Source organism: Saccoglossus kowalevskii, chromosome 3 (genome assembly GCF_978046115.1).
Source record: "Saccoglossus kowalevskii chromosome 3, keSacKowa6.1, whole genome shotgun sequence".
Classification (NCBI taxonomy): domain Eukaryota; kingdom Metazoa; phylum Hemichordata; class Enteropneusta; family Harrimaniidae; genus Saccoglossus; species Saccoglossus kowalevskii.
This window is the reverse complement of record NC_140643.1, coordinates 23,649,543-23,672,765: the sequence shown is the minus strand read 5'-3', so window position 1 is coordinate 23,672,765 and position 23,223 is coordinate 23,649,543. Positions and strand designations below refer to the sequence as shown.

At 35.9% G+C, this 23,223-nt stretch overlaps 1 protein-coding gene across 2 annotated transcripts; it reads right to left on the bottom strand.

The window, feature by feature from the left end:
* Positions 1-77: 77 nt before the first annotated feature.
* Positions 78-21,659, bottom strand: LOC100329052 (prickle2-like protein). 2 transcript variants are annotated; one of them, XM_002734597.4, is made up of 6 exons: positions 21,466-21,659; positions 18,573-18,658; positions 5,628-5,808; positions 4,480-4,731; positions 1,745-1,948; positions 78-1,477 (listed from the first exon to the last, which is right to left on the bottom strand). In XM_002734597.4, exons 1-6 carry the CDS (start codon positions 21,553-21,555, stop codon positions 239-241), a joined length of 2,052 nt encoding a protein of 683 aa, XP_002734643.1. In that variant the 5' UTR covers positions 21,556-21,659; the 3' UTR covers positions 78-238. The 2 variants fall into 2 exon arrangements, with proteins under 2 accessions (XP_002734643.1, XP_085353063.1); XM_085496937.1 differs by lacking the exon at positions 21,466-21,659 and adding an exon at positions 18,836-19,001.
* Positions 21,660-23,223: the final 1,564 nt, after the last annotated feature.

Here is a 23,223-nt window from a genome sequence, read left to right as displayed (position 1 = left end):
GTGAACACTTCCCTCAGTGGCATAAATTAGTTGATGTTCTAAATATATATATATATTTATATATGCGGTTTAGAATATTTTTAGCAGTTCAAATTGATATGATTGTTTGTTATTAAAAGTTGCATTTTATTGCATCCCACCACAAAGTTGTACAACAACAGTGACCGTAGTGGAGCAATCACAGTGGGGGAAACAATACTGTTAACTTGGCACTGAGAAATCAATAGAGACCAAGTTGTTACGACACTACACACTTTCCCTTCTTTTTCTTTTTCCCCTTTTTTTGCTGTCGGTTCATTCCCTGTGTCGGAAGTGAGGCCGTTGTGCCATACATGCTACTCCGGTCAACATACATCAGTTTAACTCCGGGGCGACGTGGCACACGGTTAAAGAAATCATCATCATCTGAAGACGAGGAACTACTCGTAGACAATCCCCTTTCCCGTGCATGTCGTCTGTGAAGGTATGTATCCACATCGCTTCCTTCTAACTGAAGTTCTGACCTTGCATTTCGACCTTCCATTGTCTCTCCGGGTGCCCCTCGAAAGTAGATTTCTGGTCGAGAAGTCCTGTTCCTTGGAAATGTTCCATGATGTCCAGAATCATCTGTCTTGTGTTTCCGAGGATATGGATTGCGTATTGGATCATAATCTGGTGGCCGCTCATTTTTCGATTTTGAGGAAGAGGATGACGAGGACGAGGATCCACCTATTGTGTTTGTTTTCGTTAAAAGCTCATTGGTAGACCTAGCTGCAGCGTATGAATGTCTCGCGTGCCGAGGATCAAATCGCTGAGCAAATGGATCTACTTTGTGGTCGAAATGAACATTCAAACTGCGCGTGGAGCCATTTCTCCGCCTACTAACAGACACTAAACTGCTTTTTCGTTTTTCGTTATTATTACTGTTACCATCTTTCCGTAAATCTGGCAGTGAGAACCTGGATAGGTGCTGGCGGCGTGCTTTTCTTTCTCGCTCAGGTTCAACTGGCGGTGGAGGTAAATTATCAAGATTAATGTCACAAAGCGAGATAGGAGTCCTACTGCGACTGTGAGAAGGTAGTTCGGTTATATTTGACGCATACGTTGCCATAGTCACTTCGTTATCTGGAATATTCTCCTTCTCTGCCGAACGCTGTTCCCCTCGGCTACAAGCGCCAGAACAGTATATGAGTCCGTGCTTGGGTAAAAATGGTTTTCCAAGTAAAGATACTCCACAAGTATTGCAACAGAAACATTTGTCTGTAGCGTGCCAATGCTGTCCTTCATGCGTCATCTGACCCTGATCAACTCCAATCGGATCCCCGCACCCATCGCAGTACTGAGCAAACATACTTTCAAAACAGCGACAACAATACGGCCGTCCTTCTCGCATGATGTATCGGTTTCCTCCCAATTGTTCATCGCATTCAAAACAGCAGAAATGTTTCATATGCCAGCTTCTCCCCTCAGCCTCGGTGCATTCGTCAGCAAATATGATCTAAAGTGAACAAAAGATTCAGTTTTAAGTAAATAAATATATAGTTTCTGGAGCAATACATAAACACGAACAGTAGGGGAATTGTAATTGGCAATACAAAATAACAATGACAAAAGAAATGTACGAAAGTTCTGGCACAAATCTAACAGGAAGCGTTATGACCATTTCGACATAAATGAATGGCATAAAAGCTTCAGAAGATAAATTTGGAAAAAAATTCCTCAAGTGGGCATTTCTATTGAGAAAAATTTAGCACTATCAACTTACTTCATCACAGGCTGCACATCGTGGTTTCAGCGTCTCCGCATGATGACGACCGCAGTGCACCTTGCCGTCCTTCCAGAAGTAAATAAGATCCACCAGGAGCTCATCGCAGGCGCAACAAACGAAGCAGGCCGGGTGCCAGCAGACGTTATGACCAGCTCTTGAAGCAAACACGGCAACACTACCACCATCCATATATGATCCACACTGGAGGGAAAAAGAAAATAACATAAACAATAAAGAAACAAACATACACATGTGGATTCATTGAGTGATTATTCCAGCTGGTCGGATTGCACTGCTGAGACCACACTACGTACCACACACGAGAAATTGGAAAACTTGCTCAAAGGGTGTTTGATAGTTGTATCAATATTCTATGTCAGGTCACTGTGATTATTAAAAGGAGGTAGTCGTCGTGCCACACCCTGTTCGATATGGGAATCATAGCGACGTACACACGTGTGAGATACATGAAATTTGAACACGTTCTGCGTGACGACTCCTGCCCTCTAAACTAACAAGGATGAACGAATATTGAATGAGATAATGATTATTATAATAATTTTTCGCAACAATAAATAAATATTTCACATGATTTGTACAATATAAACCATCTTGAGCAATCTATAGCAGACATACAACAGTGCTCAATGAACAACTCAGAAAACAAGCACAAATAAACTACTTCTTCTGTGCATCGTTTTCCCGCAGTATGTTTTTTTTTTTGGGTCTATATTGATCGTCTTACTCAAAAGTAGCCATTATTTGCGGCAATGTTTAATGAATATTCTCAATACTATGGTAACCACATGTTTTGTGTGTAACCAGGCAACCATAGATGACAATTTTTTTTTTTTCGGCAAGATCTCACTCTTTTAGCATGGTGCACCCTACTATATGTGTAGTTGCTATGTAAAATTGTTGCTATAGAGGGAAAACATACAAGATCTGTCATAGCGAACAAAGAATGTCATATTTTTGATACATACATACTCAATGTAAATTTTTGTCAACACTAACACAAGCGCTTTTGCTTTTAACATCATACTTCAAGCTTTCATCTTGAGACCCTTCTGACACAACTGAAGGTACAATATTGACACAACAGAAAACATGACATCAGATACTTTTATCGCAGTTACCACTCTCTTCTATGTCAGCATAAACACAGTGTGAAACATACTTCACGATGGTGATGAAATATCGCCACTAATAGGAACAATGCATAAGCTGCCTCATTTGTACGTTCTCCGTACGCTGCCTCATTTGTACGTTCTCCGTACGCTGCCTCATTTGTACGTTCTCCGTACGCTGCCGCATTTGTACGTTCTCCGTACGCTGCCTCATTCGTACGTCTCCATGTATTGGTAAGTATGCAAATTCCAGTTTGTGACTGGAATTGATGTTGGGAGCTATTATAAATTGTTGTACCCAATTGTTATCAATTATTGCAACACAAACTGATTTAATACTAAGTTCTAGTGTTTGATACATGGTCCATGTGTGGCTGTCGTCACGATACATTAATACGAATAAATAATGAGAATGCTGTTACGCATATTAAATGCTCCCGCAATGATCAGTCAAAAACCTACTTTCTATAGAATTCTGTCAAATGAAAATCTCGGCTGCCACTTGCATGAATTATTCACTCAAATGCTGTCACCATGTTCAAAAGGTTTGTAGCCATTTTGAACAAACATTGTGTCATTTTTTTGTTTTATTTTTTTTTCACAATATAGTAAGTGTGCTTTTTTTTTTATCAAGATGAGTGTTTTTTTTTGGGGGGGGGGGGTGAGTTCCCAATTGTTTTGCTTTTTGCAGCTGTTTCCAATTTTTAGCTTTTCTATTATTCCCATCTTTGAAATTACACCGGATAATATATTATTTTTTATTAGAAATGCATCCCTAATAGAAAATAAACCAACAACTGCATTTGCTGTATACTAAATCATCAAAATATTACTTAATTTTGACCACAGAAAAATCTCTATAATTTAAGTAAGAGGAAGCGCTACTAACAGAGCAAATACAATACTGCTACAATAGTTTTCACTACTTCTGTAATTGTATGCTTTGTCGTCAATGAGATGACTAAGCTTCCTATTTTCTGTTCACCATAGCATGACTTTCTTAGCTCAACACGCAAGACCAAATCCTGTCAAATCTACCATGTTATCCATGTTGTAGTTTGATTATTTTGAGGTATGACTCATAATAAAACAGTGCCCCAATCCAAATTTTTCAATCAGGCGTGAACACCGAATGAGTTCATCTTGACGGAGAAAATGAAATGGTAACAATACTTCTGGTGGTACAAGAGTTGTAGAAGTCATGGAACCAAAATTTTTTTTTTTTTCAATTTTAGATAAATCAATACTAGCTTTTAACCTATCTATGGTAATATACAGTCATGGTTTACTGTAATTGCCCTATTGAAAGTGCACTAACATAAATGGCCTGCTAAAAAGGTTAATATAGCTTGTTGACCATGAGCTTGGCGTACTTTGACGTCTACTGGGGATGCCGTTCTAATAGATCAAATATGGTAGAGGTCAGTATACATAATTATCCAACAATTTTGCATTTTTTTCCAGTTTCAGGAATATACAAAAATGTCATCTGGTTGAACCCAATAAAAGAACCATGTTCTTGTTTTTTACACCGCTGCTTAGCAAAGACAATGTTTTCTGTAACGTTAGAATATTCACAGTTTTAACTGGATTATTACTTACATGATAACACACAGAACCTGATACAGTTATTGGGATACTTCGTACAGTTCCTCTCCCTAGTGCTTCTCGTTTCCTTTGTTGGCTGAACTGTCGTAGCTCACGCTTCTCTTCATCGCTCAACCCATTGCAATAGCGTACCTCGTTGTCATGGGGAGGCAGCTGTTGTAACAGCAACTTTATTCGGTATTTCTCCCCTTCGCTGTTCACATACGGTATTTTATCTTCAGGTAGTGATGTAAAGTAATGATGTACCTGAAATTAAAATGGGATTACATTTCAAAAATTACAGTGTTTTCATCTAGGTAAGTTTGTAAAGGAAGACAGCAAAGTTGAGAGATTCAATTCTAAAGCACAATTGCATGACATACAAGACATGAATGGTATGACCCTGTCATCCGAGGTTAATAAGAAACGACTTTATTCGCCTAGATCTCACGACACCCTCTTAGTAATGATCTATTTATGGCCTGACATTCGCCTCTTTGCTTTCTGGGTGTAACCATAAGGGAAAAAAACATCCATTCTAGTTTTTGTCATTAAAAGTTCTTCTTTATTTACTCTGCATGACTGTGACCAAATTTTCATAAATCTGTCAATGATGGTTTTCCTGGAAAACAACTTTACGGATGCGATGTTGTCAATCACAGAGCTGCGGTCGCTTCTTAGAGTTGAATTGATACATAATTGAGGCAAAGTGGGAACTGTCACTGTTATAGCTTGCAGTTCAATTGAATTCCAACTTCCATGCCAAGCTAGATAGAATTGAGATACGCACGTTTTCATCTCTTAGATGTGTGATATTTATTTTTATGACGAGTGCTGTAAAAAGCACTTTATTAATGCAAGACTTATCTTTTAATATACAACACCCTTCAGAATGAACAATCAGTAGATGCGCGAGCTACTGTCATATCAAATTATGATAATTCAGATTATTTTGAGTCCATAAAGATACCACACACCAACCGCCAGAATTAATAGCCATCACTAAACATAGCGCGTTAAAAATTCAACATTGCAAACATATCACCCTATCATTTTCATGACAGTGACCAATTTGCATAATAAAAAGAAGCAGCATTTACAAAATCAACATCACTCGAGAATTAATCAATCAAGCACTTTATCACTAGTTACAAATAACATACCTGTTCGGGTTTTAGTCCCGGAGGTACCCATGTGTACTCCTCCAGAGCACATCCACTGTCATCATCTGACGTAGAATTCCTTGGGAATTCACCGTACATCATTTTATTCACGGTTTTCTCCTGTTTAGTTCCCAGAATGCAATGGTCTTCCCTCGGACACTTGCAATGGCGGCATATTTTCCTGTAAAAAAATGAAAAGACAGATTTAAATTCATGCACGTCATAGATGTTTGGGTTTACAATCAGAGCATCAAGTAAGACTGTCCCTTATTGGTTGTTCAACCCTTACATCCTACATCTGTAACCATATTGACCAATCAGATAAACTATATTACTATTCTACTATTATATTACTAGTACTATTAAAATTATTAGTCTTCTGAATACAATTCAATTCTATGAAGAATATATCTCCCCAAATATAGCTACATATTATTGTAAACAGAGAAGAAAACTAAGAGAAACTTGATTTGCTTCTTTGAAACAATTACGAAGACGAAATTTTGCTAAAGTCGCTGAAAAAATGGTAAATTTTCAACCCTACAAAATTGCCAGACTTGCGTGTTTCTAGGAAAATGTGGTTTTCCTATTTGACAATGGTCTGCTAACAGTAAACTCAATTTAAAACTGACAGACAATAAGCCGTCTGTTAATGAGTCTTGATTGAAGTTTCCTGAAAAACAGCCAGATATTATATTTTGTAGAAAGTAATAAAAGTTAACGATAGAGCTGAAAGGGTTGATCACAATGTCATTTGACAGAAAAGCAAGAATGACTAAAACCATGGTTACGCCCATACAACCCTTTCACAGCTACCTAACTTAAAAGAATTACGTGATCTGCAAGATTTACCGCATTTCACGGCCGCCAATAGTAATTTTTTTTGTCACTTTAGTAAAAATACCGCTACAAGACATACATTCGGAAAGTATGAATATTCATGAGCACTGGTGAACATCATGACAAAAATAGGAATGAACCAATAAACATGTACATGTGACAACGTGGAACCGAAGAGATAACTTTTTATCTTCCCACATCATTCCAAATCCTAGTCCTCCGTGAGCTTTTGTAGCTTGAAATTTTTGACCGCTGAAAATATCAGTGGTTAATTTACATAACAATAGAACATGTTTATCACCTCAATGTTATGCAAAGTGGCTTATTCAAACCTCGTTAAACAGTACAAGCCATTTATTAATTGGTTCGCTACAAAAGTAAAAGAGTTGGTGATTGGTGCATTTTCAGTCCTGCTGAAAGCACATTGAATTTATGGCAGCTTTCTTGTAGGAGCCATGCCATGGTCATGATTTACGACTATGAATCACCGTAGACAATTTGAACAAAATAAATCATTTGATAAATTTTATTTGGTTTAAATGTCAGTCTTTGTTACATTTTCTTTGTATATCACTATAAAGTCTTTAAATTTTAAGAGGTGGAATTCATTTTCACTCGATACTACAAATTGGAGCAGATACATAAAATAAGTGCCGATATTTTTTACATAAAGTCTAAGAAATGATAAATTTGATATTATTTATTCTTTCATCAGCTGCTGCCATCTACAGTATGGAGTAGACAGTAAATGTTATCAAACTAAAACAGACAGATAGAACGGTCGTTAAGTTACATTCATTTGCATAATCTACTTTCAATCAAATGATGTCCATTGCTGCATCTGAACAGATTGGGGTGAACCACTTTCCTGTGACCCCCCATACCCCAAACTTGCACATCATACATACCATTAACAGATACATAATTCTCAATTGAGTCAACGAGGTGTTATCTGAGTGTCGCCGAAATGAAAACTACACACGTTCAACGAAGGGGCAATAATTGCAAAAAAATACTACAGCACCAATGTAGTGTAAAGCATCAGTGATTGGATTCGCTTTCAATGAAATAACGCCTCTCGGGAGAATGCCCAAGAAGGCTGTAGTGTCCACCACGTACATACGCGGCTTTGTCTGATATGGAAACGACAGTGTTGTTTGAGAAAACACTGGATTTATACAGGAGACTGGCTTTCCTTTTCATCCTGGGGTTCGTTGATTTTATGTTATGTACACAGCCAGAACGCACACTGTGTTCTATCTCAGTACAAAGTACCGACTAATATTGACACACACGTCCGCAATGGTGTCTACATAAATTGTATTATATTATGCTTATTACCTGGTGAGTACTTTTTTTGATACAAAATGTATAACTGATTAAAAATGGCTAAAGTTAGGAAGTTTGCATTTACAGTTTACTGTGAAATACTTTATTTTAGCTGGAATTAATTTTTGCTGAAAATACTTTTTGGGTGTTTTGTATGGAGTTTAATTTCACTGATTTTTGATGAATTGAATGTAAAACGTAGAAAAAAAGGCATATTCGCTGGATTTTATTTTCACTGAATCAATCATCCCTTCAGTGAAAATAAATTACAAGCGAAAATTAAGTATTTCACAGTAATATACAAACAACACAGAATAAGAGGGTTTTTTTGTGAGAAAGTTTTGCTAGCTAACCCTGCATCTATTTTTTTTTTTTCACGTCTCAGACCACACAACATACAATGATGTTTATCTATCTCACACAACTACCAGAGGAAGTTCTTATGATACACTAAGCACACAAAAAAGAACAGATGAGAAAGAATAGTGGTGTTCTCTTTTAATAGGACTGATTAACGGCCATTATTTCAGGTCATTATGGATGAGGTTACCATGCCGACAGCAACAGCAGATGTGCATGATGGACAGTGGGTGAAGTACTGCGAGCAGCTTTCAAATTCAGGGCAATCTACTTAAAATAATTGACAATAAATGAAGAGGTATGCAAACCCATCAGTGAAGAATGCACTGTTTATTGGAATTGTCACATGTCAATAATCATAACAGTGAACTTCAAATAGACCAGAGTTTGTACATGAAATGGCATGTCCTACATACGACTCACTCACTCGATTCATCATCAGATTTATACTCCAGCATATGTTTACAGTTTCCTTATAAAGTTTGTGGTCCTGAATACGGATAAGCAGGTACCAAATCTAATGGTAAAATGATGAATTCCACTGCAGACGCATATCTGTAATGCTAGTGACCTATCACATGCCATGAAAACTAAAAACAGACTGGAGATATAACAGTGATAACTGTCATGCAATACAAAGTGCTCTTTCCAGCATGTCATTAGGGACTAGTGTCTATACAGTGCACATTACAGAACTATGAACATTCACTACATACACGTATGCACATACACACAGTAAATCACAGGGAATAGCACGATTCATTAAACTGTACAATGGTATACATTATTTAAAAATGATTTCACATGCCAGAAAAATAACTGATCAATATTGACAATGAAAGATGTATACCATACAAACCTTCAAGTCATGCTAGATACAGAATAGATATACATTGCAATGCAGTAATAATTCATAACGGGTAGCTCTCAGGCTTTCAATTATTGTTTTAGCAGTGTGATGACCCGCAAGTCACTCAATGCAGTAGACTGTGAGCTAACAACCTTGTCTGCTGGTACTAAATAACCAGCGTGTATTACTCTGATATGTGATCATTCAACCGTTCACAAACTGATAAAACCAAAGAAAGTCCTTGAACGTATTTGTACCAATCAATCTTGTACGTACATATCTTCTTCTTTTTTATTACCCTTTAATCGCGAATTTTATAAATTATTGCTTTCAGGGGAAGAGTTGGAAATCCTCGCTGTAATTACAGAATAACAACTCGATTCATTTTGTCGATCAACAATTCACAATTCCTAAGACGGGGATTTACTCGCACAACCAGCACAGCTGAATCTCAAACTACTAAATTATAGCGCGCAATAACGTTAAAGGTCAATGTTGAGATACGTCAGTCGTTTACTATTTTTAATATCAGTCTATTTTCCCAACTTTCGCTTTTTTTCACTTCTCGGTCATGTACGTGGGAAAAATTTGTATCTAGTCACTCAGCTATGACAAGCATTTTTTAGTATCGTCTTTTCACATGAATAGCTACTCTAGTGAATCAATTGTAATATCATGCATCCCAGTCACAGTAATGAAATTCATACTGATTAGAAGGTCAAAAAGGATTTCTCTGACATCATCTTACATGAGAAATCACGGGTTAACATAAAATGTACTGATATGGCAAGCTGATAGGAATAGAGATGAATTTGTGCAAACATTAGATCATTATCAAGGCCCTCTGATCGTTTGTTTCGATTTGGCGTAAAACAGGACACCATTACGATACTCCAGAGAAGTCAAAGCATGCTGTAGATGATTAGATGATTCTAAACTTCAGCAACAGTGCTAGAAATAAACATTACACATAGAATGTACATTACCAGTATATGTAAACAATTACGGATAAAAATTTATTGCCGGTTCCTTTTAACATAACGATCACAACAAATAATAAATAATCAAGCTATCAGCTGCCTGTATTTACGTTAACTACAACAAAATGTACTATTTCTAAATTCATAAACTTTGACAGTTAAGTAAACAGCGTATCAGGAATCGCTATGTCCGATATGACGGAAAAATACCATGCTCACTAGGACAAATTCAAGTGTGTAAACAAATCTGTTGCCTGCGAGACCCACTGACCTAAGAAACAATTTCATCATGACATCGGTGTGTGGAAAATCCTACTTGGAAAGAATTAATTTTTCGAATCAGCTGGGATTTCATAAATTGATACAGCCGAGAAAGAATCAAAATTGGATTTTGAACACTTTTGTTAGTACTGTGTAGAAAACACAGCCTCCAATTGTGACCTTGTAAAAGCAAGCACTTAGCCTTCGAATCAATCATGCTGTCGCTTGACAGCCGGGGCTGTGTATGTAAGGTAGGCATACAACATCACCTGGCTCCAGGTAAGAACACAAATAGATTGAAAGACACGCTCTCTGATCAACCAGTGGTTTCAAAACAGTCTGAAGGGCATAGCAATCTACTAATTAGTCGTGACTGGGTGGCTGTAGTGGTTGGATTTTTTTCCAATTGAATCAAAGTCAATGTTGAAGAGGGTAGTTCACAATACACAGGGTGCCATAACAACCCAAGAACAAATGCCGGATTGCGATAGGAAAGAAAAGCGCTAATTCCTTATTTCGCATAAATTTAATTATGTTGAAATGGTGTTTTATTTTGAAGTCTCAATGCCAGTATGGAAGTTCAGACAATCGGTAAAGTTAAATATTGAGTGCTCGAGTAATGAAATTTGGACCAACATCTAAACACAGTCGCACCATTGTCTAATTTGCGTTCAAATGTATATACTGTAAATATTTAATTTTGTTGGGGCTGGAATTAATTTTCGCTGAAAAGACTTTTTGAATGATTTTTATGAAATTTATTTACGCTGATTTTTGATTAGTTGAATGTAAATTATGGGGAAAAAACTATATTCGCCGGATTTTATTCTCACTGAATCATTCCTTTAGCGAAAATAAAGTACTGTGGAATACTTTATTTTCGCTGGAATTAATTTTCGCTGAAAAGGCTTTTTGGGCGTTTTGTATGGAACTTATTTTCACTGATTTTTGATGAATTTAATGTGAAATAGAGGAAAAAAAGTATATTCGCTGGATTTTATTTTCACGGAATCATCCATTCAGCGAAAATAGCGAAAATAAATTCCAAGCGAAAATAAAGTATTCTACAGTATTTAACAGTAGCCGTACTACTAGTGCAAACACTAGGAACAGATTAAATATCTGGTACACAGAGAATTAGCTAGGATGTTTTTACTGTCACGTAAGTCTGAAGGTCCTTTCTGTTATCTAGGAATAAATTGTCAACAGTTTTTGTTTTTTTTACACTGAGGTCCTTCATTTATTCAAGGTTTTCAATTGGTAAGTGCATCTTTGAAAGACAACAATGAGATGGGACAAAGAAAGAAAGGTGATTAACCGAGTTCAAATTATAGAAGAACGCTGGGCTCTTATTGGGCATATAAAGTGTTAAGATTTGTTTTGTTTTTAACTTGTGCAACGACATGATTTTCGGTCTGCTTGGTTGCTTATAAACGCGACGCTCGAATCTGGGGCAAACAAAATTAGAATGAAATAGACCATGCATAAAGTATTTTAGTATTGTCAAAACAGCCACCAGTGCCTCGGCAGGTGAAAAGACCAACAAGTGCGTGTCGAAATATTCAAATTTTTAGCATGTACAGGACATCACCAGCCAAATGATGAGACGCGGAGGGCAACTTGGGAAGACACAGAAAGCAGCGATTTGAGGTTCATTCATGCCTGAGATAGGGAGTCAATGCGTGTGCTAAGGAACATCAACATAAACATGAAATGGACACATTAAAATGAAAAGCAACCATGCACCAGTTGTGTTCATGGCAGCTACGTGCGAAATGTACTGGTACAACCATCGTCAGGGTTAAAGGTTTGATCAATGTGCTCTCAGCAGAAAAAAAAACAATTTATGAAAAAAAAAGTTAAACTTCACATACAGATTGTTCAATCACACAACAGCAAATGTAATTTAACATTCCTAGGAAACAAACAACAGTCTTTCTACGTGAAAAAAACAAAACACAATGACCCGTGAGGTCACAGAAACCATATTATTCTTTTTTTTTTGCTCTCTCACTCTCTGTAAGTACGAAAACATAATGGAATTCAAAGCAAGCCAGCCAGCCTCCAGGGTGTAGTTACGCATTTAATATTTAATTAGTTATCCAAATTTATTTCATTTGCTAGCTGATAATTTTATCAAACGAGTCGATAAGGCAGAGTAAGAAATTTCAAATACATGTTTACGTAACTACATGTACAGCATTAATCAAGATTTAATGATAATATTCAAGGAAAAATCTCAAGGAGAATTATTCCCAGCGGGGATAGAGGAAGAAAAGTCGCAGAAGCTAATGTTTTTTCAGTAAAAGTAAATTTATTTAAGAATTACTGAAAAAGGGACAGTCTCTGCTCAAATTGACATAAACCCCAAGCACATTTACAGTACATTCATGCAGACTCTTTTGTTGAAGTGGTACACCCTTTTTACGCCACGATCAATAAAGCCCTCTCACGGGACCCGTTTTTATGTATCTGTATAGCACCAACCTATCAACACCTTGACGGCTGTTAAAAAACTGGTGAAGAAAAAGCTGTTACATCAAGACTCTAAATATGATATATAGGCGTATGGGCAAGTACTAACCATGAAGGTAACCTCGTATTAAAGTACCAGCCACCAGGGAGATTTAGAACATCTGCCATGAACGTGACTGATTCCCATCTTTGTTGCCCGCTGAACTAATGTGTTTCGACTGTGTCAAACAGAACAACACAGGCATTACAAATGAATTGACGTTTGCATTTAAAAAGACACTCGTAATCTAAATTTAATCGTAGTCGGGCTACTCCGCAAGTGTGTCTGGTTTGTGTCACAAAGAAGTAATACTGTGGAAAAAGAAGGCAAGAATTTTTACGTAATTGTTACAGAAACCATCGGGTTGTGAAACGTACGTGTCATGGATATCATTGCATATAACTGTCACTTCGTCGTGGTAAGAGCACATTAGTACAACATGAAGCGAAACATAACTATATAATACAGATAACATATAAGAAATTAAATCTGGTTTCAGACATGTCAGGACTCTTTTTATTATTACAAAAAGGATTAGAGATCGGAAAAATTACACGAATTTGAAAATCAGCATTTTTGAGATTCTCAAATACACATGTGAGAACGTCGTAGCATCCTACTGTTGTTATGTTTGGTTTAGTTGTAACAAACATTGCACGAGACAGCCAGACTTCGTTGTTCACACATGTTATACACGTGGGAAACAGCCTTTGTGTTGTCTGGAGTCAATTAAAAAGGGACACATTGGTACAAAATAAAACTTGTAAAACCATCATGTACCAAGTATATGCACATGTGCACAGAGACTGCCGGTTTCAATCACGATCAACAAACTCAACTTCAACCATAGAACTTCAAAACAATGAAATGAAATTCAAATTCTGTAGTAGCTTGACTTCGAAGAGAGTCTACTAAGCAGGAATGTACACAGGCATTCCTCGCATTTCTAAACTGAACAATTAGCAATAATATTAGTCACAGCTGGAATTTTGCTAAAGAATGAAATAGTAACGGCCACTGTGGAAAATACCATACATCAATTATCGATTATTTTCACTTGGAATTAATTTTCACTGAAGGAAAGATTCAGTAAAAATAAAATCCAGTGAATTTTTTTTTCATATATTTTACATTCAACTTGTCAAATATCAGTGAAAACAAATTCCATACAAATTACCCAATAAGTCTTTACAGCGAAAATTAATTCCAGCTAAAATAAAGTATTTTACAGTAGTTAAGCCACTTGGCAAACTGGATAATCACAATATTATGACAAATTTTTTTAATATTTGAATTGACATTGAAATACACTACTGTTACATGTGCTTAAAATTACATAGGTTTTCCTAAACATGAATTTAGTTTTCTGTGGAAGACGACATAACATGTTCTTAAATGAGGAATAATTCATGGTTTAAAATTAGTGTTAGCCATGAGAGGTAAATGAGTCAATTCATTGTAGCCAAATTTAAAATCAATTCATCATTGGCGAGTGGTAACACAGCCTCATCACAGCCATTTGTAACAGACACGTCACCTCTGCATTAAATTTATTTGACTGTGATTTCCATACCAACGTACTCGTCATTGCAGATGTACCATTTATCCACACTATTTTTTATTATATTGTTCGATGATTACATTTCCATTATATTTTCAATGTAACAATCAGAAATCAATAAAAATAAATTAATCTTTTGAACAATATAATAATAATTAACTTTTACAAATTAAAGGGGTATTTTTTTTTTTTATTTTTCGACAATTTCTCACAATACAAAAAAATGACAGAAAATTACCTAAAAGTGAGCAAAATGTTGGAGTAAATATTTTGGTGGGAAAATTATAAACACAAGACACAACAAATGTAGTTTTCAGTAAAAAAAAAAAAAATACTGTAAAATGACTAATTTTCACTGGGTTTAAATTTCACTGATTTACCATTTCAGGCATATTCAGTGGGTTTTAAATTCACGGTTTTATCATTTAGATAATGTGTTCTATGCTAAATTTTACATATTCACTGGGTTTTAATTTAGCGCATTTTCCAGTCAGCGAAATAAGCTAAATTAAAACCCGGTGAATAATTAACCATATTACAGTATTCTATGGTAGGTGAGTAATGGGGGCAGCTACAGTAGCGTGAGGGAAGCATGGTTGAAAACCCATGAAGAACGAAGACAACAACAAAAAATGCTCAAGGGGAAAGAACAACAACAAGATTTAAGTAATTTATCAAGTGAGATATAAACCAGCCTTTCTTATCACAGTACATTTTTTTTTATTATGGCAGGAGTTTCTGCAAAACGGAATTAAATATTTTTCATAGCATTTTTCATTAAAGGGCGACAATAGCCGCGCCGCGTCCTGTTCGATATGGGACTCATAGCGACGTATTCAACGCGTGTAAAATACATTGTTTATTTATGTGAAATTCGAACACGCGCTGCGTAACGACCACCACGCTTTAAATACAAGCATAGAAGAGTGAACACTTGACGTACAAACTGGATATGTCATGGCATACAGTTTGATTCATAAATCATACAATTGCGTAGGGTGTAGACTAAACCACATTTAGTTTATCAATACTGAGTAGACTTGCACATTCCACCAACTCCACAGGTTTCTACTACGATTGTAAAACGCTATTACGTTTTAATAATACTGAGCTATCAATTTGGATAGTATTTATTTCGGTACTTTAACGACTTATCAATCATGATCCAACTGGAGAATACTTTCAGCCGTACTGTTACAATATTTACGGCAGATCAATTCCATATTTAACGACTTTACTAATTATAACAAAATTTTAATGAAAAAAATCTCTCTCTGCCATCTATCATATAACCAGTTTAGCCACAAGCACTGTGATCTACCTGACAAATGTGAATTATTATTTTTAAGTATCTAATGTTTATTCTCATCACAAGCCTTGAAATTAACACTATCCCAAGGCATTGCATTCTACAGTACCATGACTAGTCCCCGGGCTACCATTTTCACCAAATTAGTAGCCTAAATTGACAACTAGAAATTTACAATAATTATTAATCTTTTTTCATTGCCCTTAATTGCCTTACAAAACTATTGTAATTTTTTTTTTTAAATTTAACAAATTTGGTTCAATTTATGAAATCACCATAAGCACAATAATCCAGGTAAAGCAACAACAATTGTGTTACAAGAATATACCCACGGCTGAACCAAATAAATTTTGAATTAGCAATAATTTAAGGGCAGCGAAACTAGCTAAAATAACATGCTTGCTAAAAAGACTTATCAGACTCTATATGTATTCACAATTACGCAAAGCGTTTTAAGCACTAAAGAACGACAAGACTATCAAATATTACCAACCATAGGCCTATCGACTTTTAAAACTGACAGCATACCGAGAATGCTGTCAAGAATTTTAATTTCGAGCCCCCGTAATTATTATAAATAGGCATTGTGAATTACAAAGGTTCTAGACAATCAAGGCTAGATTAAGCAGACTGTGTGACAGACAACTAACTTCTACATTTTAGGAAAATTATACGACGATCAGGGAAAGTGAGACTGCAGTAACTTTAATTTTAGTAAGTGCATATTTATGTACACCGATGTCTTCTTACTACAAACCCTAATTAGAATAGAAGCGGATGAACGTAATGAAATTTGACTGCGATTATCCACATAAATGAATAAAGAAGACGGGTCTGTTACGCGAGACTACTGTGTTACACTATTGTATTGGTTTTGTGCCATGCATTGCAATGTACATGCATTTCGAAACTGTAATATTTGCCACTTTGGGTGTAAATATTCACAATTCGATCATTTGAGGGTTTTTTAAAGGGTCAAGATTGTGCGAAATCCACTCTTGAATTCAGTATTTTTAAATTACGGATCCAAATAAAATGTTCATTCCTACAAAATTTTGTCTCAAAAATTTATCTCTTACGAAATTTAAGTAGTTAATGGTATTTGTCTTTTGTAGGTCACATGCTTGAATATTTGTCTACTGTTAGATTAATATTTTCAATTTGCTAGTAATTTAGCTGAAATGTTGATGTCACTGCAGTTTTTTTGTGCAAATTATTTTTGCAGACATACATGTATATTAGTTTATGTAAAGCTACCGGTATGTAAATGTCTTTCTTTCACAAGATTTGCACTAAAAGCGCATGTTCTAATACTGTTAATTTTGCTGAAAAGATTTTATCGGTGTTATGTCTGGAGTTTATTTTCACTGATTTTTGATTAGTTGATTGTAAAATATAGGAAAAAAACAAAATATAATCACCACGTTTTATTTTTACTGAATCACACCCTAGAGCGAAAACAAATTTCAAGCAAAAATAAAGTTTTCTACAGTATTACAATGAATGATTCAGGAGATGGGATAATTAGGTCATTAAAAAAAATACACCTCTGCCCATTGAGGTCACGTTTCAAAAAATAAATTGTTCACTAATTTAATTAAAATGAAATAATTAAAAACACCAACCAGTACCTGTGATTAATTAATCTAAATCCTAGCTTCAATCATTATTACAATTTTTAGTTTAAAAACAACAAAAACTGCTTTTGAGGGACTGATGGACTGTGGAATGTGTTTTTGACCTGTTCGCTACTATCTATAATATTAAATGTAATTTATACTTCAGTAATATTTTTAGAATCTCTGTGATGTGTTTTCACTCAATTGAAAATGTCAGACATTAAAACCAGCATATCAATTGTTTCAAGAATGAAACCTTGCCGGCAGCCACAAATAATAATCAAACACTTCAGTAACAAAGTGATGTGGCTGTATATAATTAGAGTTATTTCCTTGTACACCCCAAGGTTATGTGTACATGTCCTGCCAACACAGATAACTATATTAGTATGTTGACAATTTTAAATTACATCTAAATGTCTCAATAAGTTTTTTGAACTTATTTCTGGCTTGTTTTGGTGCTCAAACAAGTTTTTCCCGAGCTGTTGACGAGATTGAGCACTTCGCAGCAGAGTTTACTTAACCAACGCCTTGAGGGTCAAACACGTCTCTGACGTTATCTGCCATGTTTGTCTTGAATAGCCTGGCGAAAGAGTGCACATTAACGAAACGCGGCTCTGCTCCGATGAATATACAAAAGGTGTTGACGACAATACACGATGATTATTTGAGAATGCTTTTCATGTGGGGAAAAAAATACTTGAAAACAATACCAACACCACTCCCGTGTTGTTGAACACAGCGGGGATTTTTTTTAAACAATAAATGGGCCGATGGTAGGGAAGATCCAAGTTCATTGAATAAGACGTATCTTGTTTGTTATGGGTCAACGAATGTTTTTTTGTTTTGTTTTTTTTTTGAAAACACATCGTGTCTCTTTAGCGCACCACATGGGCAAATGATGTTAGCGATTTTTTTAATATGAGAAAAATACAATTTAATTGGGGTCGCTATTCTAGAATGACCCTGACTTAGTAGCAGGGCAATGGATATGTTTGATCTGAATTGAAAATTATCGCCAAAGAGCTGCCTGCTTTAATTCACCGCGGCATGTGGTAGAAGCACAGGTCGGTTTACGAAGTTAACAAGTATAGTGTTTCGGATGGTGAAAATATCGTGTAGTCGCCGTGGGGAAACTTTGCTTTTATACCACGTTTAATATATAAAAAAACACAACACCGATGACTGACGAAAATGTATAGTTTTGCATGTCGTCAAATCAATTAAAAGATGGGCAGAGTCGAACACGAATAAACAGAGAACACTATATTTTTAAAGTACGTCTACTTAAAAAAAAAGAAACCCCTCAAGAGACACCTACCTCCAGTAATGCAACGCGAAGCCAGGACATTGGTCTCCGCACTTCAGACACGGCGTCCCCTTGTCCATGTCGTGCGTTAGAAAACTCTGAAAATCAAAATAACAAAATTAGAGTTGAGCTTGTGACAGGAATCCGTGTCGTACTGGGTTTCAATCGGCCGGATGTGTGCCGGGAAAGCGTGACATTCCAGCAATGAATGTAGAACATTCGCGTCTCGAATGGTTACGCGATTGCCTCGACTACGAGAAATGTTTACACTTTACCGGAACACGTCTTTGCTTTCCATTTGCGGTAGTCACGGGTTGTGATGACATGAATGCGTCCGATCTCATTCAATTAATGAACGAGTTATGATCCAGTACTAGTTTGATCGAAGAAAACGAGGTTACGTCGTCATCGAGCCGTCATAAAGAGTCAATTCTGTAATTCATCCTCTAATCGCCATGTTGGAAAACACCAAAGTGACCCCAAGACCCAACCCCGTGCGCAGCACGCATATAATTCCGCGGCATGCAGAAAGTAGTTCTCAGCATTAATACACTACTAACGAGTATGAAATCCCATAACGCCCCAGTTATGCTGGGATACATATGCACTTCTCCAAAATTTGACCCAAAACATAGTGGCATCCATTAAAATGGAAAAAAATGACCCTAACTGTACAAATACGCTCATATATATCCGTTAATGAGAAGTAAAGAGGCTTCATTGACCCACCTCTTCTTATGCAAATTACATTTACAACCTGACAAAAGCGCATCACTCACAAATGAATTAGACACAAATACCGACACAAGCTGAGGTATAAATACTATTAAATTAGAAGTGGAATCTTAAACGGATGTGGTCAATATTTCATAGTTTTAATTGGAGTGACAACCTTGCTTACATCCCTGACAGAATATTTTTATCTCACTGTAGATGACATACCACAATGACACTTACATTACAAAAATAAATGGCCCGTGTCCAGCCCCCAAACTGTTGACCTTTAATCTCGACTGGTTTCCCTATTGTGTGGCCACTGTATTGTCAATTCCCCGCCAAATCTGTGCCACGGAAACTGAGATTATTGACATATACCCAAATAGTCATAATTACATGAAAATCGGGAACATTGTTTAGTTTTGAACCAAACTTTTCGAAACTTTACATTAACAAATTTATCAATAAATTGACCCGTAGAGATCTTTTCCACGTAAATGAATCTGTGTTTATAATTTTGTGTGATTAAAAAGTTAGTATATAATTAGTATATAATATTAGGTAGTATATAAATTGTTTTTAACATAGCGATCTTTTTTTAATGTCGTTGTTTACATAGAACAGTTTTCGTATTTGTATGAGTATTGTTATTTTCGCCGGAAAAAATATTGTGATATTATTATTATTATAATAAAGGTGAATAACTCTTCTATATTCATAGACATTATACAGGAATGCTCATCGGATTAACGTCGCGTGTGAGCGACAACCAAAGACACTAGAAAATATAATATTAGTTTGCGTAAACAGTCGAAAGAATATACAAGATAATTAATGATATTATATATGTTCTGCCGATGTTTTGACACTCCTATTTGGTTCAGAAAAAAAATCATAAAAACAATAGGCGATTGTTATGTAACAACGTCAGTGTATTTACACCGTAAGGTACTTCCTGCTTAGTGTGTCTAAGTGTTATGTAAACAGTTTCCTATGTGTTGTGGAAGAGAAAAGAATGGTGACGTCACTAGCATCAAATTAAACAGACGTCAAATGCCCTTCAATGCAAACATGCTATTGTCTTTTTGAACAGGAAGCTAATCCCTATTATGTTTAGACAGAGAAGATGCATCATGGGAGTAATAAAAGCGCATTTGTATTTAAACTTAGTACAAAAGTACATATCATTTTAGTAGTAATTTTAATTGATATATATAATTATATTTATTATTATTATTATTATTATTATTATTATTATTATTATTATTATTATTATTATTATTATTATTATTATTATTGTTGTTGTTATTATTATTATTATATATTTATTATTATGTTTTCAGGACGCAGTCGCTTATAGGCATAAACTTATTACGGTGTTGTCGCCAATGAAACTACTTATTGTCAGTGTTCCACCATCGATTTTATATTTTATTGATTTGACTTAAAAGTCGATTGTGATTCCATCATATCTTCCATAGTGATTCAAAGAGGAATGTGGAAAGTTATTCACGACATAAGTTCAGTTTTGGTTAATAAGCCCCCTAATATTTTTTAAATTCCGTATGCAGATATCCGTATATTAATTGATAGCAAATAAATATACCTCGACCATAGAGAGTGATGCTACACCTTCCACGTCTCGGTGTACTGCACACTCTCATATGCTTCCATCTCGCGCTTCGAGGTGTAATTCAGGAGTGCAATTTAGTCTATAATATGAAGGCAAATACCGCCTGAGCACGAGCGCCCGCTTCGAGCACTAGCACATTGCGAGCACACTTACATATATATATACGATTTGGCGCTGTACGGTAACATTTTATAAACGCGTATCGTACTAGCTGGAATGGCATTGCGATGTGAATCACGCATACGAGAGTAAAATACGAAACATTTCCCGCGATTATTCCCCCATTTTGAAACATTTTGATGACAAACAAACTCCATTGCACATTGTGTTTTTTAGATCGATATGGAACAATCGGGCCTTCCGATGAAAAAATTGCGAGCAGGACTTGCGTGTTTCCGTCACACTCGTAACCAAAAACATGTTTGTCGGAGAATGATACACACTGTATGGAGTTCAAACAACGATTGGTTGCCGGGATAAGACATTAAAAACAACCGCATTGAATGAAATGAAATACACTATAAGTATACTGACGTCATGCGTGATCGGGCTCACCTCTTTCAGAATTGCCGTCGATGTTGGCGCGGATACATCCGAACGATGATGTCCCCGTATTCTGTGGTGCATGGCTGCTTTAAAATCCATTACTAAATTCTAGAATATCGTGGAAATAAGTCCACGGGCGTCGCTGAACATCGTTCACATTGATACAAAGTGCGATGGCGGAAATTTTCGTCCTTTTTGTTAGTACAACTGTCGTATCGTTTTGCATGTGAATAACACAGGGACGAGCGCTGCTGATTGGTCAACGGGTGATGAAATGGCGATGTATCTTTTGTGATCGTGGATTGTAAAGGAGATGGAAGCGCTATGATACCTTGTTGATATTGATACGTCTGTGCGTGGTTTAACGAGACTTTTATTGCGATTGAACGCAAATAACTTAACGGCGTGTGTTTATTTTTCAACAAGTTCAAGGTCCCGCCTCGTTTCGCATAATTGAAAAAGGCGAGTAATTGTTAAATTTATACAGCGCGCTGAAACCAAGACACTAATGTCTTTGCTGGAACCCAGCAACATCGACCGGATCGTAAATACGGGCTTCAAGGAACACGCCCACATACTACTTGGAAACATTATACTTGTTTACCGTACTGGCTAGATTATATTCTGCGAATGGATGTCAATTGCTGTCAACTCGTATATTATCGTATAACTATAATTATGTTTTTTTTTTACTGGCAACACTTGGTGTATATATATATATAACATAATAGGCAAACAAGTAAAGGTACGATGTGAAACCTGACGTAGAGGGCAATATTCACGACACAAACGAAACTTGTTAGCCACCTGTTGCTATACGTGTACATGTATATGTGTGTGAAGGCACACGTGGGTTGTTGTAAAGCGCCTCTGAAGCTAACCCTTTTTATCTGTACATTCTTAGAATACAACCAAAAAAATGCGATTAATTTCAATGGCGGTAAATATTACGAAGGTGTTTTTTCTTGATTCAAAACTAGTTCCAAGATTAAAGAATTTGCCATTAGGTTATTGTCAATAATTTATTTAGTTGAATTGCCCAACAATGTCGATGTGCATGATGTTTGTTACGCCGAACTTTGAACTTTTTTAAAGTTTGCTCCATAAATAAGTGTTTTTTCTTTACGTGAAAATAAGCACTGGTTACCGAGGATTATTAAATAAAAGTGCCGTCCAATTAAATTTTGTTACTGAAGTAAACATAATCGGTATATATATACCATGATAAGATACTATCCAAATTTTACAAGCAATATTTCACCCCTTAAAATTATAATGCGTTATTTGTTTTGATTAACTTTTGGAAATATCATGCTTTAAAATATCACATTTGTTACCACCAACAGGTACAGTGCCTCTTTTAATCAAAAGTACCAGAAAATCATAATCGCCAAAAAGTGTTCAAGCCATGAAAAATTGCTAATTCTGGTAGAAAACGTCTCTTGTAATTCATAATCCATGTCCCCCCCAAAAAAAAAACTGAGAAGAGTACTAGTATACATTTCGCAGAATTGTTCGAGAGAGGGTATCCAAATTCGTATTTTGGTCAAGTTTAAAATGTCTCCGGAATCTTAAAACTATTTAACTTGTGTGAGAATCCGTGCCCATTTGTAAATATTATTGGCCGATAGCCTTCGATTGAATAAAAACACACACAGCACATGAACAAATATGAGACATTCCTTCAAGTTTGTGAATGATTATAAATTTGATTATTGATTGATTGATTGGAAGATAGATATGACTAATATACGCTTTTCCCAGATA

Coding starts and splice junctions, on each gene's coding strand:
- LOC100329052 (XM_002734597.4), bottom strand. CDS start 21,555: ATGGATTTTAAAGCAGCCATGCACCACAGAATACGGGGACATCATCGT. Junction 5,809..18,572: donor TTCGCGTTGCATTACTGGAG/GTAGGTGTCTCT, acceptor ATTTTTTTACAG/GAAAATATGCCGCCATTGCA. Junction 1,949..4,479: donor CAGGTTCTGTGTGTTATCAT/GTAAGTAATAAT, acceptor TTTTCCCTCCAG/TGTGGATCATATATGGATGG.